This window comes from Pholis gunnellus (genome assembly GCF_910591455.1).
Source record: "Pholis gunnellus genome assembly, chromosome: 8".
In the NCBI taxonomy this organism is placed as follows: Eukaryota; Metazoa; Chordata; class Actinopteri; order Perciformes; family Pholidae; genus Pholis; species Pholis gunnellus.
The window spans coordinates 20118135-20143157 of record NC_136534.1 but is presented as its reverse complement, the minus strand read 5'-3'; the positions used below and the strand labels follow the sequence as shown (position 1 = coordinate 20143157).

At 39.7% G+C, this 25023-nt stretch overlaps 1 protein-coding gene across 1 annotated transcript in view; it reads right to left on the bottom strand.

Annotated features, from left to right (window-relative positions):
• Positions 1–318: 318 nt before the first annotated feature.
• The window catches only part of grik3 (glutamate ionotropic receptor kainate type subunit 3), a gene marked incomplete at both ends in the record, with an annotated part of 87359 nt that continues 62654 nt past the window's right edge, over positions 319–25023 (bottom strand). The window contains 8 exons of the mRNA XM_079164285.1: positions 319–513; positions 1222–1472; positions 1700–1925; positions 4336–4553; positions 10444–10562; positions 14696–14919; positions 21000–21203; positions 24823–24936. Coding sequence (XP_079020411.1) covers positions 319–513; positions 1222–1472; positions 1700–1925; positions 4336–4553; positions 10444–10562; positions 14696–14919; positions 21000–21203; positions 24823–24936 — 1551 coding nt within the window. The remainder of the gene's footprint in view (positions 514–1221; positions 1473–1699; positions 1926–4335; positions 4554–10443; positions 10563–14695; positions 14920–20999; positions 21204–24822; positions 24937–25023) is intronic.

Below are 25023 nucleotides of genomic sequence, written 5' to 3'. Positions count from 1 at the left end.
TGTATTTTCTTGTGTTTTTGTGTTGCGCACGTAAACATCAGACTTGAAACAGATTTTTTGGGTGTACTGTTTTCCTAAAACCTCCCCCAAATATTATAAATATTATTTGTACCTCTTGTGGTTTGGAATACAGTGGTGAATGTTGTCATACCTGTGTGGCTGATGCTGCCATTTTGAGTTGCCCATGTTTTGTTAGTGTCCCCATGTCACTGTGGTTAATAGTGAATCTGGTGATCCCGTCTATGCCATTGTCTCTAGTCTCTGGCATCACCCCTGACAAGTTGCTCAGGAGGTTCTTGCCCTGGGGGGAACACATTGTCACGGAAACACGGGAGTCATCCCAGTGCTGCAGCTCATGTTGTCCTTTCCCGGGAGTCGTCGGTCGTTGTAGGCGTGCATGTTGATCACTGCATCCGTCTTCACCATGACTGGAGGCTGAGGCTTGTGTTTCACCCGCCTCTCGCAGGTGAACGACAGTCTGATCTCGTCCACCATGGCACTGCACAAAGACCTCTGGACGAAAAGGGAGGATGCGGGGAGGGGAGCAAGAAGGAGAAGAGGGGAAAGGGACGGGGGATGGTAAATGCCTTAGCTTTAAATTGTTCTGACAGCAGAGTGTCGACAGTCTAAAGAGCACAACATGCGTTAGAACGTAACATCCGTGTTGTGCCAGTGATCGTGTGTGTATGTGCGCGCGTGCCTCCATGGCTGTCGAAACGCACCACCACCACCACCACGTGGAGCCTGCACACGGTTCATTATTGCTGCTGTGTCAGGAAGAGTGTGGTGCATGAGCATGCATGAAACTACGCACTCAAATTAGTGATTTACAACAGTAAAGGGTTCATGCTATTCTGACAACTCCAATGACTAATAATGGATTAATTCTCTACGCTCCAATTTGCAATTATGCCTGTTAAAATAAGTAAATGTTGTGGTGCTATGGTCCAAGTACTCTTAGGGATTAGCCAAAGGCAGGAAAATCCTTTAATAGCATGTTTGAACTAAAAGCCAGAGCACGGCGTTGGTTTAGAGGCTACGTGTAAGTATCATGACAAAATAGGCTTGGTTAGCAACTCCTTTGCTAAAATCGAGGGTGAATTAAACTGAAACGCCAGTGGAATGTAATTAAATTAATGTTGGGTTAATGTTCCAAACCACAGAGTAAAGATCAAATAAAGAACATAACACATTAGGCATGTGATTTATGGGGACATGTACCTGCTCACGTTCTGCAGTCTTCCTTAGCTTGTAGACGAATTCAGCAATCGCCACAAAAACAGACAGCACGAGACCAGATGCCAGCACAATGAATATACCACCCAGGTTCTGGATCCCCATGGGGCCTGTCTCGTGACGCTCTTCATCCAAGCAGCTGCTCCCACTCCACCACTTCTCCTTCAGCATTTGCAGGCGCCCATCCTCCAAGATGCTTAGGATTGCTATAGTGATTTTGTCCCTGTATGGGGAGCCTGGAAGCAACATAAGGCCTGTTTTATTTTGGAAGAAATGCCAGCTGGAGTCTGTGATAGTAAGGTTCATAAACACGTTGCGGCATACCGTCTAACTGGTAGCTAAAAAAAAACGTATGCTCCTGCGTTGTCTGAAAAGAAATCCTCTTCAAAAGGCAACATATAAGAAATTGAAGAGGTTGATTTTTTTTTTTAGCAGGCAGCCTCAAACGTTCACAGGTTCTTACCGAGGGGAGTGCCGATGCCATAGCCTTTGCTGTCGATGATCCCTCCCACCTGAGTCAGGTTACAGTTCCTCTTGGTGATGTAATCGATAGTTGTGGACTCCATTATGAGGGCATAGTCTGACTTCAGCACCCTCTGAATCCCATCCTCAATAGACTTCACCAGTGATGTGCTCGGCCTGCTGCTCATAAAGGCCCACATCTTCTCAAAAGTAGAAACCTTAGATTTCTGTAAGGGACAGAAAGAGACAGATAAAGAAAACATGTGCCTTTGAACCTCATTTGAGCAATAACCCTTGCTGCAAGTGAATAAAAAGTGGTTGAAAAATATAATATGCTCTTACCATTTAAAAAAAAAGGTTTGAGCTTGAACAGAATTACTTTGAAACATTACAGCCAAACATACTGCTAACCGTACAATCTCACTGGTGCCTCTGTAGCCCTGAAGAATAGCAGAGTGACTTGTGGGGATTTTTTATTATGTTTGAATAGAAAAGGTACATATAATATTTGTTCACTTACAGATTTACAGCCAGTAATGAAATAGATTTACATGATTACATCCTGCTGATCGCCATTGTCTCGGGATTAAAGGACAGTAAATTGAAGCTTTGTGCCCATCTATTCTCATAAGTGCTACTGAAGCAGCAATAATAGAATGCCTCTCCATTAGTCTTGCATCAGGCTATGTGGTATTTCATGCAATTTTGTATGAGGTCACATTTATGCCATGTCTAATCCTAGATAATTACTGTCTAAAGACTATAAGCCATTTCAAATTGTGAAAGATGCTGTTATAAGAAGCCCTCCATTATGTTTAACAACAGTAGAAGCATAGTCCTGCTTGCTTAAAATGAAGGTATGATAGTCTGATATTAAAACTTAAAACTACCAATTAGGATGTATAGCAAGTGTTGCCAAGTTGGCATCTTTGTCGCTAGAGATTTGACGATGAGGTCAGAAAGGAAGATGGACCATATGGCACATTGCAGCAATGTGAAATTCAGTTTAGTTTTTTTTTAACGAAGCAAGTATTTAATAAAAAATATGTGCATTTCCTGTTTTATACAAATATCCACTTTACATTAAAATAATAGGGTAAAAGTATCACATTTATAATTTGTGATGCTTTACACTGATATTAGGATTGTTGAAAAGAAGGCTTTTGAGTGACATGACAACCTCCTGGCCAGCAGTGGCTACAAACCTCTAATGACATTTATAAAGCAACGTGTTTGTTTCAACAGGATCTTAATGCCATTGACATATCGCGTTGTACAGTAGATAATGTCTTCTTGTTGGCTATCAGAGTTTCTGGTCAGCCATTACTTAAGTTTGCTGGTGAATTAATTCATATATCTAAGACAAGTTCCAATATACTTTCTTTTAGGGCCAGGATGCATATTTGGTGGTGTATAACTACAGTACAGTGTTTTTTTGTTCAAGAATTGAGCAAAATTGAGAGCAAAAAACACAGACGGTTAAGTATGTCACTGAGTTAAGGACCAAATCCATCCAGATACATCCATCTGCAAAGCCTTCATCTACTTCACGGCCTCCTCAGTATTTATCATGCTTTTCTGGCTCATTGAATTTACTTCATTAGGCCTTTCTGGAAGTGCAAGGGGGAGCAGAGGGCACTTGAGCCATGCAACTCTGATGAGGTAATTAAACACCTGTTTCTCCTATTTATGACGCTGAAATCACAAGTATGATTTATCGACGAACACAAAATGATCTTAAACTTTCTTTGACATGGCTATTCAGAGGAACAGAAGGTTGATTTCTTTTCAAAGTGTCAACGAGTTGAGTTGGATCCAGGTGCACTAATTGTCATTACATCACATTTCGTATTCATGGGTTGCAATGCAAAAAGTAAGTTGTCTTACAGTATTGTGATTATGTGGCTTGCAAGTCACCACTATTGTTTAAATCTATATGGTATCAGCAACAACCCTGAACCCAATAACATAATCAAAGCTGGGGGATTCGGAACACACACAATTCTGCAGATTCAACAATGAGGCATGCAGTGTTCATGAGCTACACTACAATTTTTTAGGCATTAAAACTAGGGCAGACAGATGCCCTGGAAGAATTTTTAGCTTTCCTGCTATTGAATTTCATAAACTTATGGACTGCCTTCAATTGAAATGTGCAGTGTTTTCATTTTCTTACCCAGAGAAACTAACTCTGTTACATGTGTTATTCAGCACCACAGAAGCAGAAGCATCTAAAGCAATGCTCAAAATAATAAAATAAATTCAAAGACCCTGCAGGCACTCTGAAACTTTGGAATAAAAAAATCATTATGGAGGAACACATCAAACAGTGTAAAAAAGTGGAGAAGCTGAAGAATTTTCCTTTGCTGTGGGAATTAAGATCTAACTATATTTTATATATATTTTATATATATACGTATATATATATATATACGTATATATCACTAATAACTCAAGAACCAACATCTTGCCATTTTACATCATTATTATTACTACTGTACATGTTTGCACTAGGCATGCTTCAGCTACACTATGGCTGTTTTTACACTGGAATCGATCTCTATTGCGGTTGACATATGTTATCTTAAATCTCCGTAGTACCTTCAGTAATGTATCAAACTTGTATTCATGCTATACCTTGAAGAAAGTCATGGTTGCGCCATCTTTGACCACACCATACTCAATCTTGGTCTGCTTGGCGATGTCGTCGGCTGAGTCCACAGGAGAGTCCATTCTCTCCACAGTGAGAAAAGCTGCTAAGTTAGCTGTGTAGGATGATATGATGATGAGTGTGAAGAACCACCAGATCCCACCGATGATCCTGGTAGACAGGGCTTTGGGCATCAGTTCTGAGCCTGTATGCAACACAAAGTGAGAGACCATTAAGCAATTATCGAGATAAAATTGTACCTGCCAACACTGTAATCAAATTAAACAAATGCAGAAACATGATGGCCTGCGTTTTTGTTAATTAGCCTGCAAATGTTTTTGGCAGTGCCACTGAAAATAAAGCCAGTTTGGCAGTTTAGCCAAAATCTAATTTAACAATTCAGAATGAGCAGATCAGACCAGTAAAGTGTGTGTTCCTCAGGCTTCTACATTCGGTTCAATAGCCTTTCTGAGCAATAGCTTACATACTCACTATGTACTCAATAACACTGGCAGATGACTATCATTTTACATTGTTAACTTACATTGGTAATAAAGTGTTTTTATTGAAAATATAATGTGTATCAAAAACTTTTTATGAGGGAGTATAAAATCTATCCCTAGACCGTATTTCATTATTTCTAGCGTGCTTTAGTTTGATTGAAGCATTTGCTGCATCATCTAAAACATAAAAGACTAACTGATTAATACCATTTGCAGTTGATCCTAGTCTAGGACTGAATCTTTCATCCGAAATGAGATTTGATGAACCCGTTGACATACCAATTCACACTACTACTGTTTCCTTTCATCTTCCTATAATGTCATGTAGAGCTCATCATGTTTACCAGATGTGCACACTAATATATTTTGCAGTCAAATCATTACAGTCTGTATAAAAAAAACAAAAAATCAAGATATAGTGCATAGCCAGACAGTCCACTTCAGCATCAGCCGTGACTTTGAGTGGTCCTCTGCTAAGTAATACTATGATTATAATGGCTCACTGACTGGTGTTAAAGTCACTTTATATCTCATATCTGACAACCTTTAAAATACCCTTGTGCTCTTTGCACTGTTACTTTACTGAGAAGATTTATGAGGGCAATTCTAAAGAGTAACAAGTCCACAGAAGGGGGGCCGAGTGGTCAGATCTTTAACCTCTTCAACCAAATTGTCCTTTGTGGTTTGACAAAGACTACATGGTTACAAACAAGGGAAGACAGCAGCATCGCTTGATTCACTATTGCAGTGTACGGATCCAAATGCATTCTCTTGTTGCACCAAAACTGAAGTGAAGCAACGGGTAACTCAATTGAATTCCACACTGTAAAGTGCTGTTGTCAGCATGGAACAGTATATGGCGCTGGATCAGAGAACTAATAAATACATAAAGCAGATCAGTCATATGGTGCCAGGGAAATGAAACGGTGTCAATATGCCAATCATTTGAGTGAGGAAAGACTCATATCTTGTAAGTCAAGGTAATATAAATGTTCGTTCACAGAAGACGATACTTATTCTATTCGGTAACCAAAACATCACATCAATCTCACTGACTGTTGCACTGCCCATTCACATGAATGCTGTAAATAGCTGCCTAAGAACCACATACTATTACACAACACTGAGGTGCAAGTAACATTGTGAGATATGCGTTGTAGCAAAATTGGCATTTTTGATTTTGAGATCAGGCTCAGGAATTTTCTTGTAATATAAAATAATAAATCCTTATTATGCCATATTAGTTGAATTAAGAGTGCTTCGTAAAGTCACTGATGAAGATGCAGGAAAAAGTATAAGAACACGTTAGATGAACAATGACCTGCAAAAGGAGCTTTAAATTCGTAAACAGTAATATTTTACTGACTCTTTGAGTGCTGCAGGGATGTGTATTTTTGTCGGCCGACCCTAGAAGTTAGCATTGCACTGGTTTCCTAGACAAAAAGCCGATGGGATTTTTTCATTGGATTTTGGATTATTGCAGAAAATAAGCTCTGTGGTAAACACAAGTTCATGATACTTAAAAGTTCAGTTCAGCAAGACAGTCCTTCACCTCGACTGCCCTAAAACGAGCTACACCACGGTTGCATGAGTGCGAGTATACACAATAAGTAAGTGTGCATAATGACGCATATTAGTTAAGCCACTTGCTAACAACTGCCTTTTTTTAAGACACCTAACAGCGTCCAACATTACCAAGAGGTATTTTATATTGTATAAGAAAACATTAAAATATTTTAAGCTTGTGTTAACCAAGCTGAAGAGATTTCAGGTATCTAATCAAAAATCCATTGATTTTGAGACGAGGGAAACGGAGATGCAAAAGTTAATTTTGGGTTTTAGGACTCTGAAGCATAGAGAGAGCCAGTCTTTACGCTAAGCTAATAGCATGGCTCCATACTTAACATTAACTGACAGTTATGGGAGTGGTTGATCTTCTACTCTCAACTCTCAAAGTGAATAAAAGTATTTCCTGTATTTACCTTAAAAGGCATTAAATAGCATATAACATTGAATTTGTTGGACATGGATGACAAGCTTTGAAGTAGTAAATGTTAGCTACATAAGCTAGTCCAGCCTGTAGCAAACATTAGCTCACCACAACTCCCAATCTCTAAAATTAAACATCCAGCAGTAACAAACAACCTTTGTGCCTTTTGTTATTGCAAAAAATACAAGTGAGAATCAGAATATGAGGTATCCTAACTTTAACTTCTACTCACAGTAAGGGTTGTGCAAAAGCTACTATCTATCTTGTTTGCCATTATTTATAAAATCTTAGCTCAAGGCCTATTTACTAGCATCAAAAGGCTTTAGAGAGCTTATTTGTTGATTATATTAAAAAGTAGACTTGAATTTTCAACTTTAAGTAAGAAAACTGTGCTGTTGCATTTTTAACTCCTTTAAGATTTAGTGTATCATCTAGACTTATGATTTATAGATCAAGGTGAACATAGAGTTGTGAGGCTTGTGTTTCCAGTCTGTTTCAATAGTTTTTCTGTAATGCCTACATATTCTCAATTAACCAGCACTCAAGGAAACTATCAGTGGTTTTAAACTTTAATGTTGACTGAGGTTGAATTCCTGTATTCCATTCACTTCTTGTGTGTGAGTTCTTTCTTGCGGCATCTGTGAATACTATACACACAAAGGGGAGTTAATGTTTAATGGATACACTATATCTATAGCCACTACTAATCTTTCAGCATACATTTCTTAAGATGACATCATGCAGAAGTCAGTCTGACACTGCTGTTCTCATTTTGAATAAATGAACAGAATGCTTTGTCTCTAATGATGCTTTTTTGAATTTTTGGTCAGGGGGAAAAAAAAGCTGGTCTCTGTCGGTTCAGTAGTGCATCATACTAAACATGATGAACCGGTTTTCTTGAGTCTGCCCACCAGCAAGGCCTCACTTTAACATTAGAAAACAAGGCTTTCCCATGAGAATGATTACCTGCACTTAGCATTCGCTCTGTGGAGTCACTGCACAATAACTCCCGTTCAAAGCTTGAGGCTTTTACTTGCTAATTGCTTTTGAATAATAACACTTGTGAATGGAAATGTTTATTCCATTGCAAGTAAATCTTGTTCTGAATCTCAAGAAGGGGCAATGTCACAACTGCAGTTTCTTAATTAAACACAAGACAAAATGTCAGCGCATTTTAGTTCTCGCATAAAGAACCAAATAAAGAGGACAATATTTTGGGCTTTAATTATGCATCTTGGTAATATTTAGAGTATAAATACATTTTACAAAATCAAAGAATAATGTCAGTGAGAATGAGAGAATTGGGAATAAGCCATCTCATAAATCGAACATACTTTCTAAAATTATTTTACGTGGAGAAACCAATTTACAGGAAATGATCAGACATATGTTTGTTGTGAGCAACAGCCTACTGAGACCCCCAGGAACGCATTTGAAGTACACAAAGTGTGTGGTTTTGCACCTCCTCATGTTTTGCGTTCTTTGTCTTGTCTCTGACACCTCCCTCCCACAGACAAGCTGGTAGGATTTTTTTTTTTTATTTGTGCATCTCCTCAAACACGACCATTTGCATTTTAAACATGTCAAGGAAATGGCTTCCGTCTCAGCTGCTGTCACTGTGTTTGGCAGACAAGTAGAGGATGTCTGTTAATGTGACACAGACAAAATATACCCTGCTGCAGATACCGCCATGCAGCATGTGTTACAAGGTGAAAGCCAGAATCAGTCTGTCAATTTCAACTCAAATCATTTATATTTATATAATCATTGGGAAGGTAATTTTGACAATACTCAATTTAAAAATCATGTAGAAACAGTTATGCAACATGAAAAATGCACCCATCACATATCAATTCATAATGCAGATAAACCTGCTCGAAAACACTTATATAGAAAGATCTTAATATTAACTTCAATATCCAAATGTGACATTTTTTTTATTTAGGGAACTATGAATACAAACTGCTGTAGATATGCGGCATTGACAGACAACCCTGTGAGCCGTGATACAAATTATAATAGGGAATTCTTCCCCGTTTAGTTTAATAATAAAGGCAACTAACTAGCTCATTTAGTTTTGATTTTCTGTCTCCTCTCCCTCCCGGCATGCTGGTGCTACACTCGCAGCCCTTTGCCTGCACCGGCAAATTGGCAGAGCTGCTATGCAGTTTCACAAGAGTGCTGCCGAGCTTCTGTGCTTAATGAATTGCTGAATGTGTTTGCTATCCTTATGGGCAAAGATCCACTGTCGAGTCTCTCTAAGCCTCTTTGATTTGTCTTGTTACATTGAGGTTAAGCATTTTATTACTTGGGTCTTTTTTTCCTCCACAGTTGACTTCATTATTTTACTCCTGGGCCTTCATTTACTTACCTATCCCCTTTAAGAGTCATCTAGCAAATGAAAACTTGGGTTGTATCCATTTGGTTTTACAGTCAAAATGTATAGTTAAATCTGCAGTGGGAGGTTTAATGATACATGGTGGGTTCTCGTGCTGAATGAAGAAATTGTTTATTTTGTTCTGACTTTTTTTCAGCATTATACATCAACATCAAACAAGACTAAGGGTGCTCCGATCGGCCGCTGGCTATTATCGTCCGAGGAGATGTCGCATCAATTCTAAATTGAAATTATTTCAATACTCATTTGTCTGCTGTCTCGCCTCTTCTTTAAATTACTCTTAGAGCAACACAGCTGGACAAACACACGCGCTCCAGCACAACTCCGCGAGCGGTAGTTTTGCCGTCCGTCCGTCTGATTTATTTATTTATTTTCATGTGGGAGAAATGAAACCGGGGTGAAAATATTTTAATGTTTTGCAACGGCTAAAAGTCAACAAATATGCATTGACACTAAATACTTTGTTAGATAGAAACATGTTGTTAATTCTGAATATAATAACATCAATCTTTTAAATGTTGAGTTTGGGACTTTACACTGCTCTGGAGTTATTGGACATTTTTGAATCACATGAGTTGGAAACAATGCTTGTTGAACGGTGAAATGGCTTCAAATAGACTCCATAATCAGTAATCGGATCAGACGATCCTGCTTCCAGTGATCGGTGGTTGGCCCCAAAAATCAGTAGCTGAGCACCATTAAAGATTACAATGACATTTAATTGTTTGGCTACTTGTTGGATAGTTAGGCGCGAGACATGGAAATGTTCTCCCGCACAGTGCTGAAAACATCACACCAGCCAGCTCTAGCATGGCTGACAGCTGGCATTTGTCAGACATGTTCCTCAACTAACCCTTTTCGTCCCAACACTCGGAAAGCTCTTGAGCAGGGCAAGCGACTGCGTTACGGGGAAATAAATCCAGCAATGTTTTCCATCCTTTCCTGACAATCTCTGACAAGTGCCTGGCACCTACTCTAACCTTTTTAAACAGCAGGTAGGTGACAACAGCCTTCCTTTGTCATGTAAGGCTGAGCTCTGCAGTTGTTCTTGACAGATAAATGTCTTATGAAACAGTCACGGAATGGAAATCATGGAGCTTGTCAGTTAAAGAGGGAGAAAGAGAGCGCTAGCAGCACATGGGGAAAGGGGGGTGGTTTGACAGTATCGTTTCTGACAGGGAAGAGGATGTGCGCGCCACCAAACCTTGTTGCATTAAGGAACCGACTCCAAACCAGAAGCTGTTCAGGAGGGTGAAGTTGTTCTCCACCACATCAGATCCAGGGTTACAAGGATGGGCGTCATACCATTCATATGGGCTGAACCTGGGAACAAGAAAGGAAGTTGGAAAGCTTTTTTTAAAATCTTTATCTTTATAAGATCTAAAAAAAAATACAAGAATATGTTTCTGATCCCTCTTGAACACCATTCCTTCCTCAAGTAGAATCTCAAAAACTGAATCATATCAGCTTGAGAGCTATTCTGAGAGTTAAAGCTATTTTAGAGCTCCACCTTTGGTTTGGAGTAACACAACTACAGTATTGATGACTGCTGTAGAGCAGCAGCTCTACAAAACAGTACCCGCATTAACTGATGCTTTGGGCCACTTGGTGGCAGCAGCACAAGCAGTAAACACAACATTGACTAACCTTATAGAGTTGTTTTGGCAAACGTGTTAGCAATTTGGATATTTATACATCCAGCAAACACAGAGCAATACTAGCATTTGTTTGAACGTATGTTTGTGGCTACCTGATAATGTCCAATATTCACTCTGTTTTGGTCTCCACCTGCTCCTAAGACTAAAATCTGTCTCTTTAGCTGCTACGTGCTACACTATGTTCATTAGTCAGTCGCATATTTTGTTTGTCGGACGTTTGGGGCTGGGAGATCAGCATACAGTCGGTTGAAAAGAGCTTTTTCCACTGAGAACAACTGCCCACTGCTGCTCTAAACAAAACTCATGAGAGCAGTAGGACTAAACCTGAGCAATTAAGCTGCAAGCCATGTAAACCAACATAATGTGCTGACATTGAAAAGCTCTATAAAAGTGAGGGGAAGTGTAGAGTTGGGTGACAGTCTTCTGTGGGTTCATCACTATGAGCAACAGCTTTCAAATCAAACAGTTTTTTGATCCATTGCTCATGTGACTTGACTTTTCATAACACGTTGGGAACAATGTGATCACCCACCCATACATTTTGAGTTGGTTATATGCAGTAGTTTCACTGCTTTTATGAGTGTAAAAACTATTAGCAAATGTCATATAAAAACATGTTTTAAACTTCTGGTCATGATTTAGCCTGAGCTCAAAACTGTTTTTTATTAAGTATGTGTATGAACTTGTACTAAAGCTGACCAACAGGGGCTCAGAAATCTCATTCTTTTTTAGTACAAAATGTCATATTTGAGAATGTGAGACATTAAGACTCCAATGAAACCATAAAGCTTGCGTCTTTCCATATCTCTGCCATTTAGTTTGACACCAGCTGCACACCTTTCATTGCACAAGCCATTTTCAGAGGCAGATTCTGAGATAAAACATTGTAAATGTCACTACTTTTCCCATCTTTTTTAAATGTATTCATATCATGTGAAATATCTTTTTCTGCCTCTTTACTCTGGGTACAATTGGATCCCTTAGATTCCAGATAGAATCTCCCCAATAAGTGGCATATCTGTGACTTTGATGAGATAGAGTAGAAAGGGCTAATGACAGAAAAAAAACCCTATTTCTTCAAAAGCTAGATAAGTAACTAAAATGGTCCGCAACACTGGAACCCACAATGGTGTGTCCTCAAGTGCTTAGTTTGAATTCTCTAGAAAGATTTAATTGACTGAAATGTATTTTGTTCAAGAGATAGTTACACTTCAATCTAATTACATGGTGCAGAGATTTTTTCTAACATGTCAGCAATCTATTTTAATCAGACACTGAACAGGACTGATGGTTAATCATTAAAAGCCTCTAAAATGGAGTTTTTTTCCAGCCAAAGTATTTCTCATCGTAGTTAAGCAATCAGACATCTAAAGTGATGGACAATAAGAAGGTGCTTTTATTCAATGTTGGCATACCACAGTTTAATTTATTGTGCATTAAAATACAATACGCTGTCTAGTGTTTTCATCTCAAAGAGTTTCTCTTAACATTCTTGTCCCTTTTAATAACATTTGCAGACATCAGAGATGCCTTGGGCAGCTGTTGTACAAATGGTTCTCCCTACCATTCCAATTAATTCCTTCAGTCTCATTTCATTTGACTTTAATGTGAAATGGACAGCCATGGTCAAATAATATGTAATAGTGAAGAGGCATGGGAAATGGGAGAGGCTTTCTGCACATTACAAATATACACATGAACTGGACTTAAACAGGCCACACGTGAAGAAAAGGGCAATGTTCCTTTTCACTCATTTGATTGCAACTTCTACACAAACAAGGTGCTAGTGCGTATTTAATATCCCTGGTTCTCTGCTCATTTCTAAAAAGGCTGTGTCGGTTAGCACAGCCATAAGCTCGCTGCAGACTGAACGACCCTACACAAAACTGTCTGCTAAACAACACTATTAGCTGTCTGCCAAGAGTGCAGCCCACACATGCAGTCGAGGAGGTCGTCTAGAAACAGCTTGGTGTCCAAACATAACTACTTCAGCCCTATGCAGCAACAGGTAGTGTCATCCATTCATTGGCAGTTTCAATTTATTTTCACACCCCAATAACACTGTACCTTTTCTGTCCCATATTCATTATTTAATATGCAGCTATAATACATCAATGGTTTATGTTCATTGGCAAGATGTTAATACCCAAAGACACTTACATGTCGTATATTTGGCCAAAAATAAATTGCATGGTTAATGGAAACACTAAGTGTTGCTATGTCAGCCATTTGAAATATATTGCAAAGGCTGTAAGTAGCTATAGATAGACTTCCAGCAACATACTTGGATCCACAAAGTGATTTAATGTTGTTTTGCTTTCATTGCAAGAGCTTAATTTTCTCAGAAAATACAAGTGTAATTGCTTTTAATATCTCTCTATATTTTATATGGTCAAACACTTTCACTTTTGAGTATTTTTGTTATCACTATTGGAAATGGTGGTAAAATCATAATTCCAATCACTAAGAGAAAGAGATATTTTGCACCCATACCAGCCTAGACAGAAGCCGGAACCAGGTCCCTGTGTAACTATGAGAGATGATATACATGGAGAAACTCTAATCATTACACACTTAGCGGGGCTTAAATGTTCTTAGTTACCAAAATCTTTGAATCATTTTTCAGATGTGTTTCTCCAGGTTTCGAGCTATGGGTTTGAATGAGAGAGACAAAGTATATTCTTGCTTAATGTCCTCTTAAATCATCCTTCGCTTTTAAATATAGGCTGACTTACAGTTTATTTTAGATGCCATTCATCTCCAGCTATGGACTAAAATGTGCCTTTGGATGGGTACCTTGCAACATAATTATTATGATGCAGCATAGCTTTTGAAAGCCAAAGTGTTTTCTGTCTAATATTGTTGGTAATGCCTTGACATGAGTCCAGTATTTAAAACAACCTACTTGTGCTGAAGTAGCCCTCTTATTGTTCACCGCTGTCTGTTTTATGCTCACACGATTTAAGGGATGCAGCAGCTTTCCAGCTTTCTAGGGCCGCTTCCGAAAAAAACTGATGCAACAATTTAAGATGATTTTGTACTTATGTGAAGCCACTCCAGAATTTCTTTGGTCTCACAACAACGAATGAGGATAGAGGAGTGCAGCTGTTTGCTCTCAAGCCCGAGAACGCCTTTCAGTTCCCGCTTTTCTAGAACTTCCTCAAGCACCATTTTGCACGAGGAGCAGCAGGAAATACTCACAATGACACTAACAGGATATTCAGCATATTTATAAAAAAAGTGAAATACTTTTCAGCCATTCAACTTTTCAGTCAATCAACACGACTCCAACCATAATAATTCTGTAAGTTATTACTGCCAGGCATTACATTGTTTTTATGAATGCTAATGATCAACTATAAATAGCTTCCACTGATGAAATTTCCCATCAGGTGTGTCTACCTTTTCTCTTTGTACTTCTGAATATGATCATTAAGTTATGATTTTGTTTTTGATTCAGCAAGTATTTCTTTATTTTTAAGCAATCATTTTAACGTGCATCGTAAAGCTGCCTTGCCAATAAAAAAAGACATACCACAGGAAATGAGAAATTGCACACTGAATGGGACTTTGCAACTTCACTGAAGGTTTTTTATTTCTATTCGTCCTCCCACAGCCCATGCAGACATAACTGCCATGATCACTACCCAGCATCTAACACAGTAGGAGAAACTGGCTGGTTTACACAAATCTCAGCCTGCTATGATATCAGAGTAAATTACTATGTCTATCGAGAGACCTCAAGGAGAAATGCATGAAGGACGGATACGACAAACAGTATGCAACTTGTGGACTTACCTGGCAATGACAAAAAGGACACAGCTAACACCAAGGTAGGCCAAGAGGATGTAGACCCAGATGTCAGGAGTCATGGGGTTGAGGAAGGAGAAGAAGCCGTTCTTGGTGGTATTGGGTTTGCGGTACAGTATGCTGATGCCCATGTTCATGAAGGGCTTGGAGAAGTCGATGACCCTTTCACGCATGTAGGTTATGGTGAGAGGAGCCACTGCCAAGTCAGCTCTCTGTCGTGGAAAAACATAGAACATAAATAAAGAAAATCAGATTTCTATTTTAATACTGGCAGTGTTTTTTTGGCAAAGCTTGCAGCGTTGCTCTGGAGTTCACAACGTCTGTCTGTTGGTCCACCACTTTGGTCCAGACTGAAATACTGTATCGCACCAATGAAATTTGGTTTGGCAGTAATTTGTAGTTCCCTAGAATATGAATTCTAATGACTTTGGTGAGCCCCTGACTTTTCTTGTAGTCCCACCATGAGATTGACCGTTGCTGCTTTGAGTAAAATGTATCTACAATTATTGAATGAATTACCATGAATTTTGGTACAGACCTTCATGTCCCCCTCAGGACGACTTTTGTTAACTTCTGTAACTTGTCATGTAGCATTTATTTTCTAATAATTTGGTTTAAGACCAAATAACTGCAAAACAAATGGCATTCCCATTAGCCTCAGCTTTTCTTTTCGTGCAAATTAGCAAATATTAACATCCTAACATACCCCAATGAGATGGTGAAGATGTTGAACGCTATACATGCTGCATGCTAGCATTGAACTTATGAGCATGTTAGCATGCAAACTCAAAAAATGTCTCAGCTATATCCAAGCACTGTCTCACACAGCCACTGTAGACTCTTCGTCATGCTATATCACTGATACTGTCAATTATTTATTGGGAGGATACAACCGGGTTATATATGGTCTGTCTTTCAGTTGAAGTTTGGATTCACACAATAATATATGGCGGTGGCACTCTCTGTGAAACGTACAATGTGAAAGTGAAATATGTTTCTGTCTGTATGATGATGCCTTTCGCATTGCTCCAATGTATCAGATGTAGTGCCATCTATGAAGCCATTATCTAGTGTCAATAGAATGACATATGACACCATATAGCATTATACGGCTGAGCATGACAAATAAGTTGCCGACACTATTATATGCGTATGACTGCATATTCAGAAGGTTACCATTTAAATTTGCGGCCCCCACAACTCCCCTGCAACCCGGCTGGACAGGAGGTTAATGAAACCAGCTGCTTGGTTCACGCTCGGATAACTCTTTCCTCCGAGCAACGACACAACTCAAAAAAGGAGGCTTTCTTTTCTTCCTACATACTGAAGGGCAAGAGAGGAGCGGGGCTTGTCCACCGCTCACCATACAGCATGTTCACCAAATACAATGAGATCTCATGTTTGTTTTGGGTCTTTGTGCAAAACCGGTAGACCTGATCCCACAGGACCTGAATCTGCAGGTTCCAAAGCCACACACAGCTTTAATCAGATGGAAATACATAGAGCTGAATGATGGAGCCATGTTCTGCAAATTTCTTGTGGTGTGGTGTACTGTATGGCAACTTATTTGTTTTTTAAAACCCTTTAAACCACGTCAAGGCTGTTTTTAACATGAGTTTGACTTTGCCCTGTGGTTTACACAGCTCTTTCATCAGATTCATGTGATAACTACCACATGGCAGTAAACAAAGGTCAGAAAGGAAACATTTCAACTTTGGGTCTGGCATAGCGGATTGTGCACTCCTGTGGTCAGCACCATGGTAGCTAAATACACGGTGGCCTCTGAAGAGATGGAAAGATGGGAAAACCGACGATTCCTGCAGTGCATCTGCTGTCCCTCTTAAACTATTCAAATTTGTACATCACATACTGGTCCCTCTGTTCTCTGCTGCCAACTGCAGCTTTGAACCAACCTGCCACTCAGCTGGAAGATCAACCAGCATGCGATTCCAAACATCCCTACGGTGCGCTAATATACATGCCGCATGTCCTTGTTCTGCTTTCTGCTTAGGCACACAAACTGGGCACAATCAAGATTACCTGATGTGCCCTGCTGCGTGCCACATGGCTCTGTGTTATCTGGGTTTGCAGATGGTGGGCTTAGTAGTGTTCTCCCTCCGGACCTCCTCACCTGATGATAAAGTTACAACTTACACGATCCATGCCTCTTCAATCCATTGACTGTACACTGAACATCCAGTATCTGAGCATTAAAACCGTGAGCGCTTTCATATTCTTAGTATTTCTGAATTGATACAGCCGAGGACATTAGTGCATTTGCTACCGTGCCAAACACACAGTAATTACATACTGCTTACAACCAAGGCTTTTTATCGCTCAGCAAACATTTACACACTGTGCTATACGGTCTGTATATGTATTTTACAGCTTGAAATCACAATGCTGATAGAAGGATTGTATAGCACTTGCATATAGGGATCCCTTTGTTGCTCCCTTTCTTATTTTTCAAACGTTTAGAGAAGATACGAGAGCAGATTTTGCTTCAGTCACCACCGATAACAGAGAGCAATTTTTGCTACAGGGATGCCGAGGAAATATAAAAAGCTCTGATTTGCCAGTTGAACATGCATTTAATAGACCCATGATGATAAATGGATGCACAGTGTGACACTTCTTAGCATAACAGTGTAGATTTGCCTCTTATGTCTAATATCATGCTACACAAAGGGCTAATGATGAAGCAGATGCAATGCAATCAAGCAACTGTTGCTATGCATTAGCAGTGCATTCAGAGCCGTGATGGCCTGGAACTGTGATTTACTTAAGGGGGCTTTGACAGACGGGACAGACATGTTTGCTGTTGAGGCAGTTGAACTTTTGCCCTTGCAGCTATGGGTCAATCACTCCCACCACCATGTCATCCTGTCGCCTTAGATCAAAATCAAAGTCGCACTTGTCCATTCACTTGCGGTCACATGCTTTCCCCCATCACCTAAAAAAAAATCCTTAGCTAAGCATAAAAACAAAACAAAATGTGTGTTTTCCCAGAATACACATAATGTAAAGCAGCCTTTCAATCAGACCATCTAGATCTAATCTAGTCGACTAGTCACTGTCTTTCAGAGTAGGCTGGCTACAACCTCAGTGTATCTATCGAGGGAAACAGGAATTGCCTTGACAGAAACAAATGATGTGCTAAGCACGCTATTAACATTTGCATCACAGCATGATTAAGGTGATCATCTATTATGACTAAATCAAGTTTAACAAGGCCTGTTGCATCATTTAGCACCTTCCAAACAATGCCCTTTGGCACCGGAGTGAGCTTTGTGACCACACTAAATAAAGGCTGTATGTTACAGAGTGCTAAATTGTTGCACTTGACAACATTGCAGTTTGTCGTACGCAGCAGTTAAATGGGGAGAAAATCGCATTATAGTATGCATCCAAAAATATAGGCAAACACATATTCATACAGAGCTTCGCTCTATTTCTATGATCTTTTTTTAAATGACTTTCAACAACAAAGATGCAGTAATGACATACAGATTGGCAAGTAGGGTTGGATACAGGTTAACAACATATAGAATACTAAAATAGAGCCATTAACTGAAGCTGTGCATGGGGAAGAAGATCTGTGGTGAATAATAATTGTTGGGAAGCAGCTGTGTGGCGTTAGTTTGGGCATAAAAATATGTGAGGCAATTGTGGCGGCAGTGGTTAATAGGACGACAGAAACTGAATAATATGCGTGGATGAATGAGTCAATAAATAAATAGAAATGAATGTGGGGAGAAAGACATTTCAAGTAAATCAATATGTGACAGTAATACTATTTAAATGCTTTTCATTGAATTGTTGTTTTTGTAGGGCTGAGTTTTATTCCAGTGTTATCCGTTCTGTCGAAATATTTAATCACAGTGCAATGGTAAGTTTGCTTCTGTTTTTCCAGAAGAATAGTTTTCTTGGCGATAGTTAGATGCTACCAGTAAAAATGTTGTGATTTGTTTAAGTGATGTGTCCAGTGTGTCCGAGTCTTGCATTATGCACAGTGAAGGGGAACTGTGATTTATGATGGTGCACTCTGTGAGCTGATAGCATTAATGCATGAGCCTTGTGGTTAGCCCAGTTTTATCAGCTCACACCAACCGCTTTCCCCAGTTTTCTACCTCACACCTTATCTAATGCTGTGACCCATTTTTAAGCAAACGCACCGATCCCCCGTAAACTGTTATACATCTAATCTGTCTGTATAACAATGAGGGGGCAATAGGTTTTTAAGAGGTTAATAGAAAGTAGTTATGAATACAAATTGAACAGATACAAACTATGACAGTAGCAGTCTTTCCCTTCTCTATCTCTTTGTGTATGGTGTACACAATGAATGCAATTCATGCATACAATATCTTTCATAAATTGTATTTAGTATAAGATAGATGTATAAGAAAATAGCATTTTACAGTACATGTAACAGTTCTAGTTTGAGTTGGGATGAAATTCAGTGACGGCGATGCTGTAGTTTGAGGTTTACTCCCGAGGAATCTGTAGCCATATTGGCCTCTCATATCATTCCAGGGTCAGATCTCTTGAGCTTGAGTTAAAGTTTATGTTTCAGGTCTGCTGAGTCACGGATCAGCTTGTCCATACCGACAGGGGTAAGAAAAGCACCAGACCACAAAATAGAACCCACTAAAAATCCACAAAGCAGACTTTATGCACCCTTGGTCATGCGATAAGGAGCAGTAAAAGCAATAAATAGCGGTATAGATTCCAATCTTCACTTCTGCTGGTATTCACAAAGGCAATAAACCTACTGAAAAGCTCAAAGATATAAGTACGTTCTAAAACTTCTTGCATATATACATCTTCGACTGTATTTTTCTGCTGATTGATTCTTTCTCTTGTGTAAAACACAAGCAAATGGAGCAAATTGGTGGTATGGTATGTGTGTGTGTGTGTGTATTCACCAGCTTCCGGTCATATTTACAGTAAGCTCGGTCCAGACGTCTCAGTCATCACCTAATTCTACATCTTCACAAAACACATGTAAACCATATGTCACAAACAATAACAGCAAAAACACAGTTTGCTGTAAGATAGTGAACTTTCTGTGGCCGCGAGCAAACTCTCCCTTTAAACCAAGAACAGACTAATACAGAGAGCATATGTGCCGTTTCATGATGGAGTCATGCATCTCTATATCCCGCCAGAATTCTCTACCCTTTAGTAATCCATTTGTTCCCCTCAAGGTTATTGTTATTAACATGGATCTGGCGAAAAGCTTGGATGGAGAAATAAAGTGCTGCAGTGGGAGCCCACCTTTCCCAACCCTTTCAGCACCAAGTCATTGACTCCTGCCATACGATTCCCTGCACTAAATGCCACTTAAGCTATTACAAGTTTTCAGCTGAGTACAGCGCTGACCCGATGGGGCTGAGGACAAAGAGAGAGCACCGACAGGGACACTTATGAAATGCCAGCAGAGAATTGCCACCATCGCTTCGGTGTGCGGCTGTTTCATGGCCGCTGAGGCTTTGAGTTTGACAAAGACAGCTGAAATGCCCACTATGCCTCACCAAGATGATTGCCGCTTAGTTCTCCTGCATCCTGACAATATATGCAGGATCACATGCTCATCCTGGATTTCTGGCTTATCCAGCTGAAGGAAGTGGTCTGCCTCACTGAATGACATCAACACACTTGTAACTTTTAGGCAACCTTGACATAATTGTGCCATAAATGTAACTGACAGCTTTGCAGGCTCTTCCTGACTTGTATTCAATCATAACTATATCACTGCCCACACAGAGGACATAACCTTCAATTTAGTTCAATGGCATGCTTTTGTAAGTTTGCGTGATGATGTAAAAGATTTTTACGGCGCGTGACGCTGCATAATCTTAGAGATGCAGCACATCATGAAGGAATAGTTTCACATTTTGGGAAATACGCTCATTAGCTTCCTCGCTGAGAGTTAGACAAGAAGATTTATACCTCTCTCGTGTTCGTACAATAAATCTGTAGCTGAGGCCAGCAGTCGATTAGCTTAGCTTAGCATAAAGACTGTAAATATGTGCTTGGCCCCATCTAAAGGTGACAAAACTAGTACCTCTGAAGCTCACTAATTAACACAAAACTTCATTTGTTTAATCACAAAAAAAAAAAAATCAGATCCTGGACTATTCCTTGTTTGAGAGCCGTAACTTCTTGGAGTTACCTGCCAACTGCTAAGCTTGCAACTTGGCATGAAAGCAAATGGGCATATTTTACAAAATGTCAAACTGTTCCTTTAAGAAAAAATGTGAAGCAGACAACATCAAGTGCAACTTACATGCTCTATAAGTTCCCTGATCATGCCGTTCCACTGGCCCTTCTCGTCCTGGGAGCCGTATCTCCCATCAGGCACCAGACGGATCTCATACGTGAAGCCCAGGACGTTGGAAAGCTCTTTGAGCAAGTCGATGCAGTATCCTTCGAAACGGTCGTTCCCAACCAACGCCTTGTCAGACTTCTTAAGCATGACGTATGGCTCCTCCTGCACAGACGCAAAAGATCAAATGAAAAGCAATGTTGAGGTCAGCTTTTTCAATTTGTTTCAGTACATGCACTTAATTGAAGCAAAGTGATCTGAGCTGATGAGTCGCTGTTGCATTTAACAGGCAGTGACAGCAGATTCAAGTTCAGCGTGTGGGTACAGGGAGTGTTCAAATATGAAAGATGGCTGAGGTTTTTCCTACCCTGATGTATTAAAGAAAGGAGAACCCAGCTAATTTAAGTCTGTGATGTAAAGTGTCTTGCTATAGTGATGGTAATGCACATAAAATGAATGTTTGTACTAAATGTGCCTGTGGTGTTGAGCTAACTAAACCTACTCTCTCCCCCACACTGCTGTGTGTTGACCTATATAGCTGGTGTACAGGTCGGTTCATTTTATGGTCAGGTAGCTGACACTCTTTACTGGCCTGTAATATCCTGCCTGGCTGCTCATAATTTGGGCTATATAAAAGCTTGATTAGGAACAGAATGCCGCAGTGAAATGGAACATGCCCACGATGTTGCCTTCATCAATTGACACCAATCTCCAGGGGAGAGCAACAGAGATGATGCCTGCAGTGACAATGACTGACACAGAATAGCTCATATATGGATTCCTTCATCTAGTGCCTGTTGCAATTTCCCTGCCTGATAAACTCGCATGTTCCACTGTCCATTGCAAAACATGTTGGTCCATGTATGCAAGGACTGTAATACAGTTTACAGCCTCCAATAGCCAGGTGCTATTACTGAGATCAGTAGCAGCGTAATTAATTCTCTGGTGAAGGTGACCCTTGCTTTGTGTTCTTTTTTTTTTTCACCTGCAGCTTGTGTGGCACTAAGTAAAAATATATCGTCAAAGAGGAGAAAATAGGCAGCAATTTTCATGGGTTAAAGTGGAGGTGATGAGGGTGGGGCAATGAAAATAAAACATGTGTTGGTAGTCTGTTGAGCTACGTTTCATGCAAAGAACACTGTAAAACTAACATTAAGCAGGTCATAATTTATTCTGTACATTCTAACAAAATTAAATTCAGAGAAATACATGCATAAATGACAAATATCTTTAATTGTTTGTGATCAAAATATGAAGCCACATGGACATCACAATTAGGATGGCCTCTTGAAAAAATAATAAGTTATGAATACATGATGATGACAATGCATTTAGAGAGCAAATGCTTATTAGCCACAAACTTTGCTCAAGTTGTCCAATTAACTTGATCAAAAAGTTTGCATGTTAAGGGAAAAAGTCATTACCATCTGTTTCTAGCCTTCCAATTTTTGCTATTCCCCAAGGTTTGGACTCAAATCAAAGTGTTTATACCAGTTCTACCCTCACAGTCGCAGCATGGGCATGCATAACAGAACGAGGAGGGAGGTGGGCTTGCACGGAGACATTACAGGCAATGGAGTGCAAACAATTAATGTAAGAGGGAAAACACATTAAGTGCCTTAATCTCTTTGAGAAAGTTATCACTATAAAGCTGTCAGACGTCTTGTTCATGCATCACTGGAATCAGTTTGATGCAATGTCATTACATTGGGGGGGGAAATTGATATTAAAGTTGAAACTCTTCAGCAGTTTGAAAGTAGGCAATTTTATCATCTTAAACTAATGAATCCCAACGAAATAGCAAATGTCAAAAATACTCAAATGCACTTCAAGACAAAAAATGATCAAACATTTTAGGTAACTTGAAATCTAACTGATACACATCTACATTAACACCACTTCAACTGCAACATAAAATCAGTCAATACCGGCATTTCCTAGTGCAGTACTTTAATATTATATCACTTAAATCCTTGTTGAAGTTCTCCTCTTTGAGACGGAATTAACATGGATGGCACCTGATAGGCATTAATTATGTCCTGACTTGACCTCACTTGTCATAATTACAGCCCTGTGGTCCAATATAGGCATAATGATGGTGTTTATCGTTGCAGCTTGTATATCTATCCTGAAAAGGTGCAGGAGGGGGAGAATCTGTGTCAGTACCTCCCTGGTAGCTCCATAAAGACCCCAACATCCAGTGACAGCGTTAAGTACATACAACCAGGGATCAAATGAATGCGATGGGGAGCTGTGGGAGGGTTCATCTAGTTCGTTCTATCTGCACATGTAATTATTGCGTTCTCAAGAATAGTTCATTCTGTGTAACTGTCTATTACTTTGTTGTTTTTGTGCTCCAGGCCTCATTTAACATGCTCATGATGTGACTTTAGATTCTAGTCTGAATCACGGATAATTTAGGTTCCTGTTACTAAACCTGTAAAGCCTCCCATTCTTGCACGGCATACTTATGCAGTTTATAATGATGGTCGCAGATCCCACATTTAAAATTCTTAGAATTTTTTTCAAACAATGAGCCCTTGGTTTTAGACAAAAGCAGACTTCTCATTACCGTCTCTTTCATCAGATGTAGCTAGCTAGCTAATTAAGCTCAAGTTAGCTCAATGAGGTGGTTGAAAGCGCTGTCTCACTTCTTAATTAAACTTAAAAAAATAATTTGAACCCTGTAAAAAGTGTCTAAAAAGAGCCAGTGTGCATTTTCAGGGATTTATTAGCAGAAATGGAACATAGTATTCATAGCTCTGTTTTCATTGAATAATCACCTGAAACTAAGAATCATGTTTTTGTTAACGTAGAATGAGCCCTTCATATCTACATAGAGTGTGGTTCCTCTTCACGGAGTCCGCCGTGTTGCACCGCCATGTTTCTAGAGTAGCCCAAACACAAAGCCCTTTGCGTTTTGATGTTACCTGAAGGCCACCATGGTACTCCAACACACTTCCAAAACTGCATTTTGACCTGCAGAGTGCAAAACCGTGGTACTGTCTGACATCCGTTGCTCCTATAGTAGCGTTATTAAGGTAATGATGGCCTCTGAACAAGGCAAAAAGCATTACCACTGCATTGCACTTGGCGGGTCACGTTACTGCAGTCTTGGAAGGGCAGGAGCGAGCGCAAGGGTATTCAGTTGGTTGCAATCTGCAATCACACCGCTAAATGCCACCAAATCCTTCACACACTGCTCGTTGAAATATACACAAGATGGCTACATACATGATCATACTGAAGAGCTGAATGTCACACACAGAAATAGCATTGTTTTTATATGGCAGTTTAGAAATAGTTTGTGTTTTTTTGTCCGAGCAAGTAAGCAATAATTTAGAATTGTACTGTGTACTTTATATAATTACATATTCTTATTTCACTTTTAAAGAAATAAGAAATAAAAGGAGTAGAAGATTACCAAAAAGTTGGACAAACTTAAAGCCATTTCGTATAATTTGTTTGGTGAACCTGGAATGTAAACTTCCCCTAATACAAATAAAGAGCAAGACAGAGCCACCAACGTTAGTCTAAACTCTTAAGTAGTGGCCTACCCACAGTGGGGGAAACTCGTAAGCTAGCCAGGTAAATGAGCGAATGTAAATTGAGCGTACTACTTCCAAATGCTGCAATAACTATAGAATAAAACATGGCTAATGCTGGAAAGAGCTAAATATATGACCTTGCTGTAAAGCTTGAATTTCAGTGTATTACGTGACAGAAAACTGAGGAGACATGAAGGGTAGGATATATTTTACGCAAGGCTACACAGGTGACCTACCAGGATGGTGGAGATGACGAGAGAGCGGTTAGCTAGGGAATCAGTGATGTTCATCCCTTTTCGCTTTGGCACTTCTGTGATGTTAAGACCTCCCGACGTACTCCACTTCCCCACCTGCAGAAGACGAAAAGCATGTAGCTAAGTGTTCTGTGTCTGTTGGTGTGCTATGACCCCAGCAGACTCCCCCCCCCCCCCCCCAAC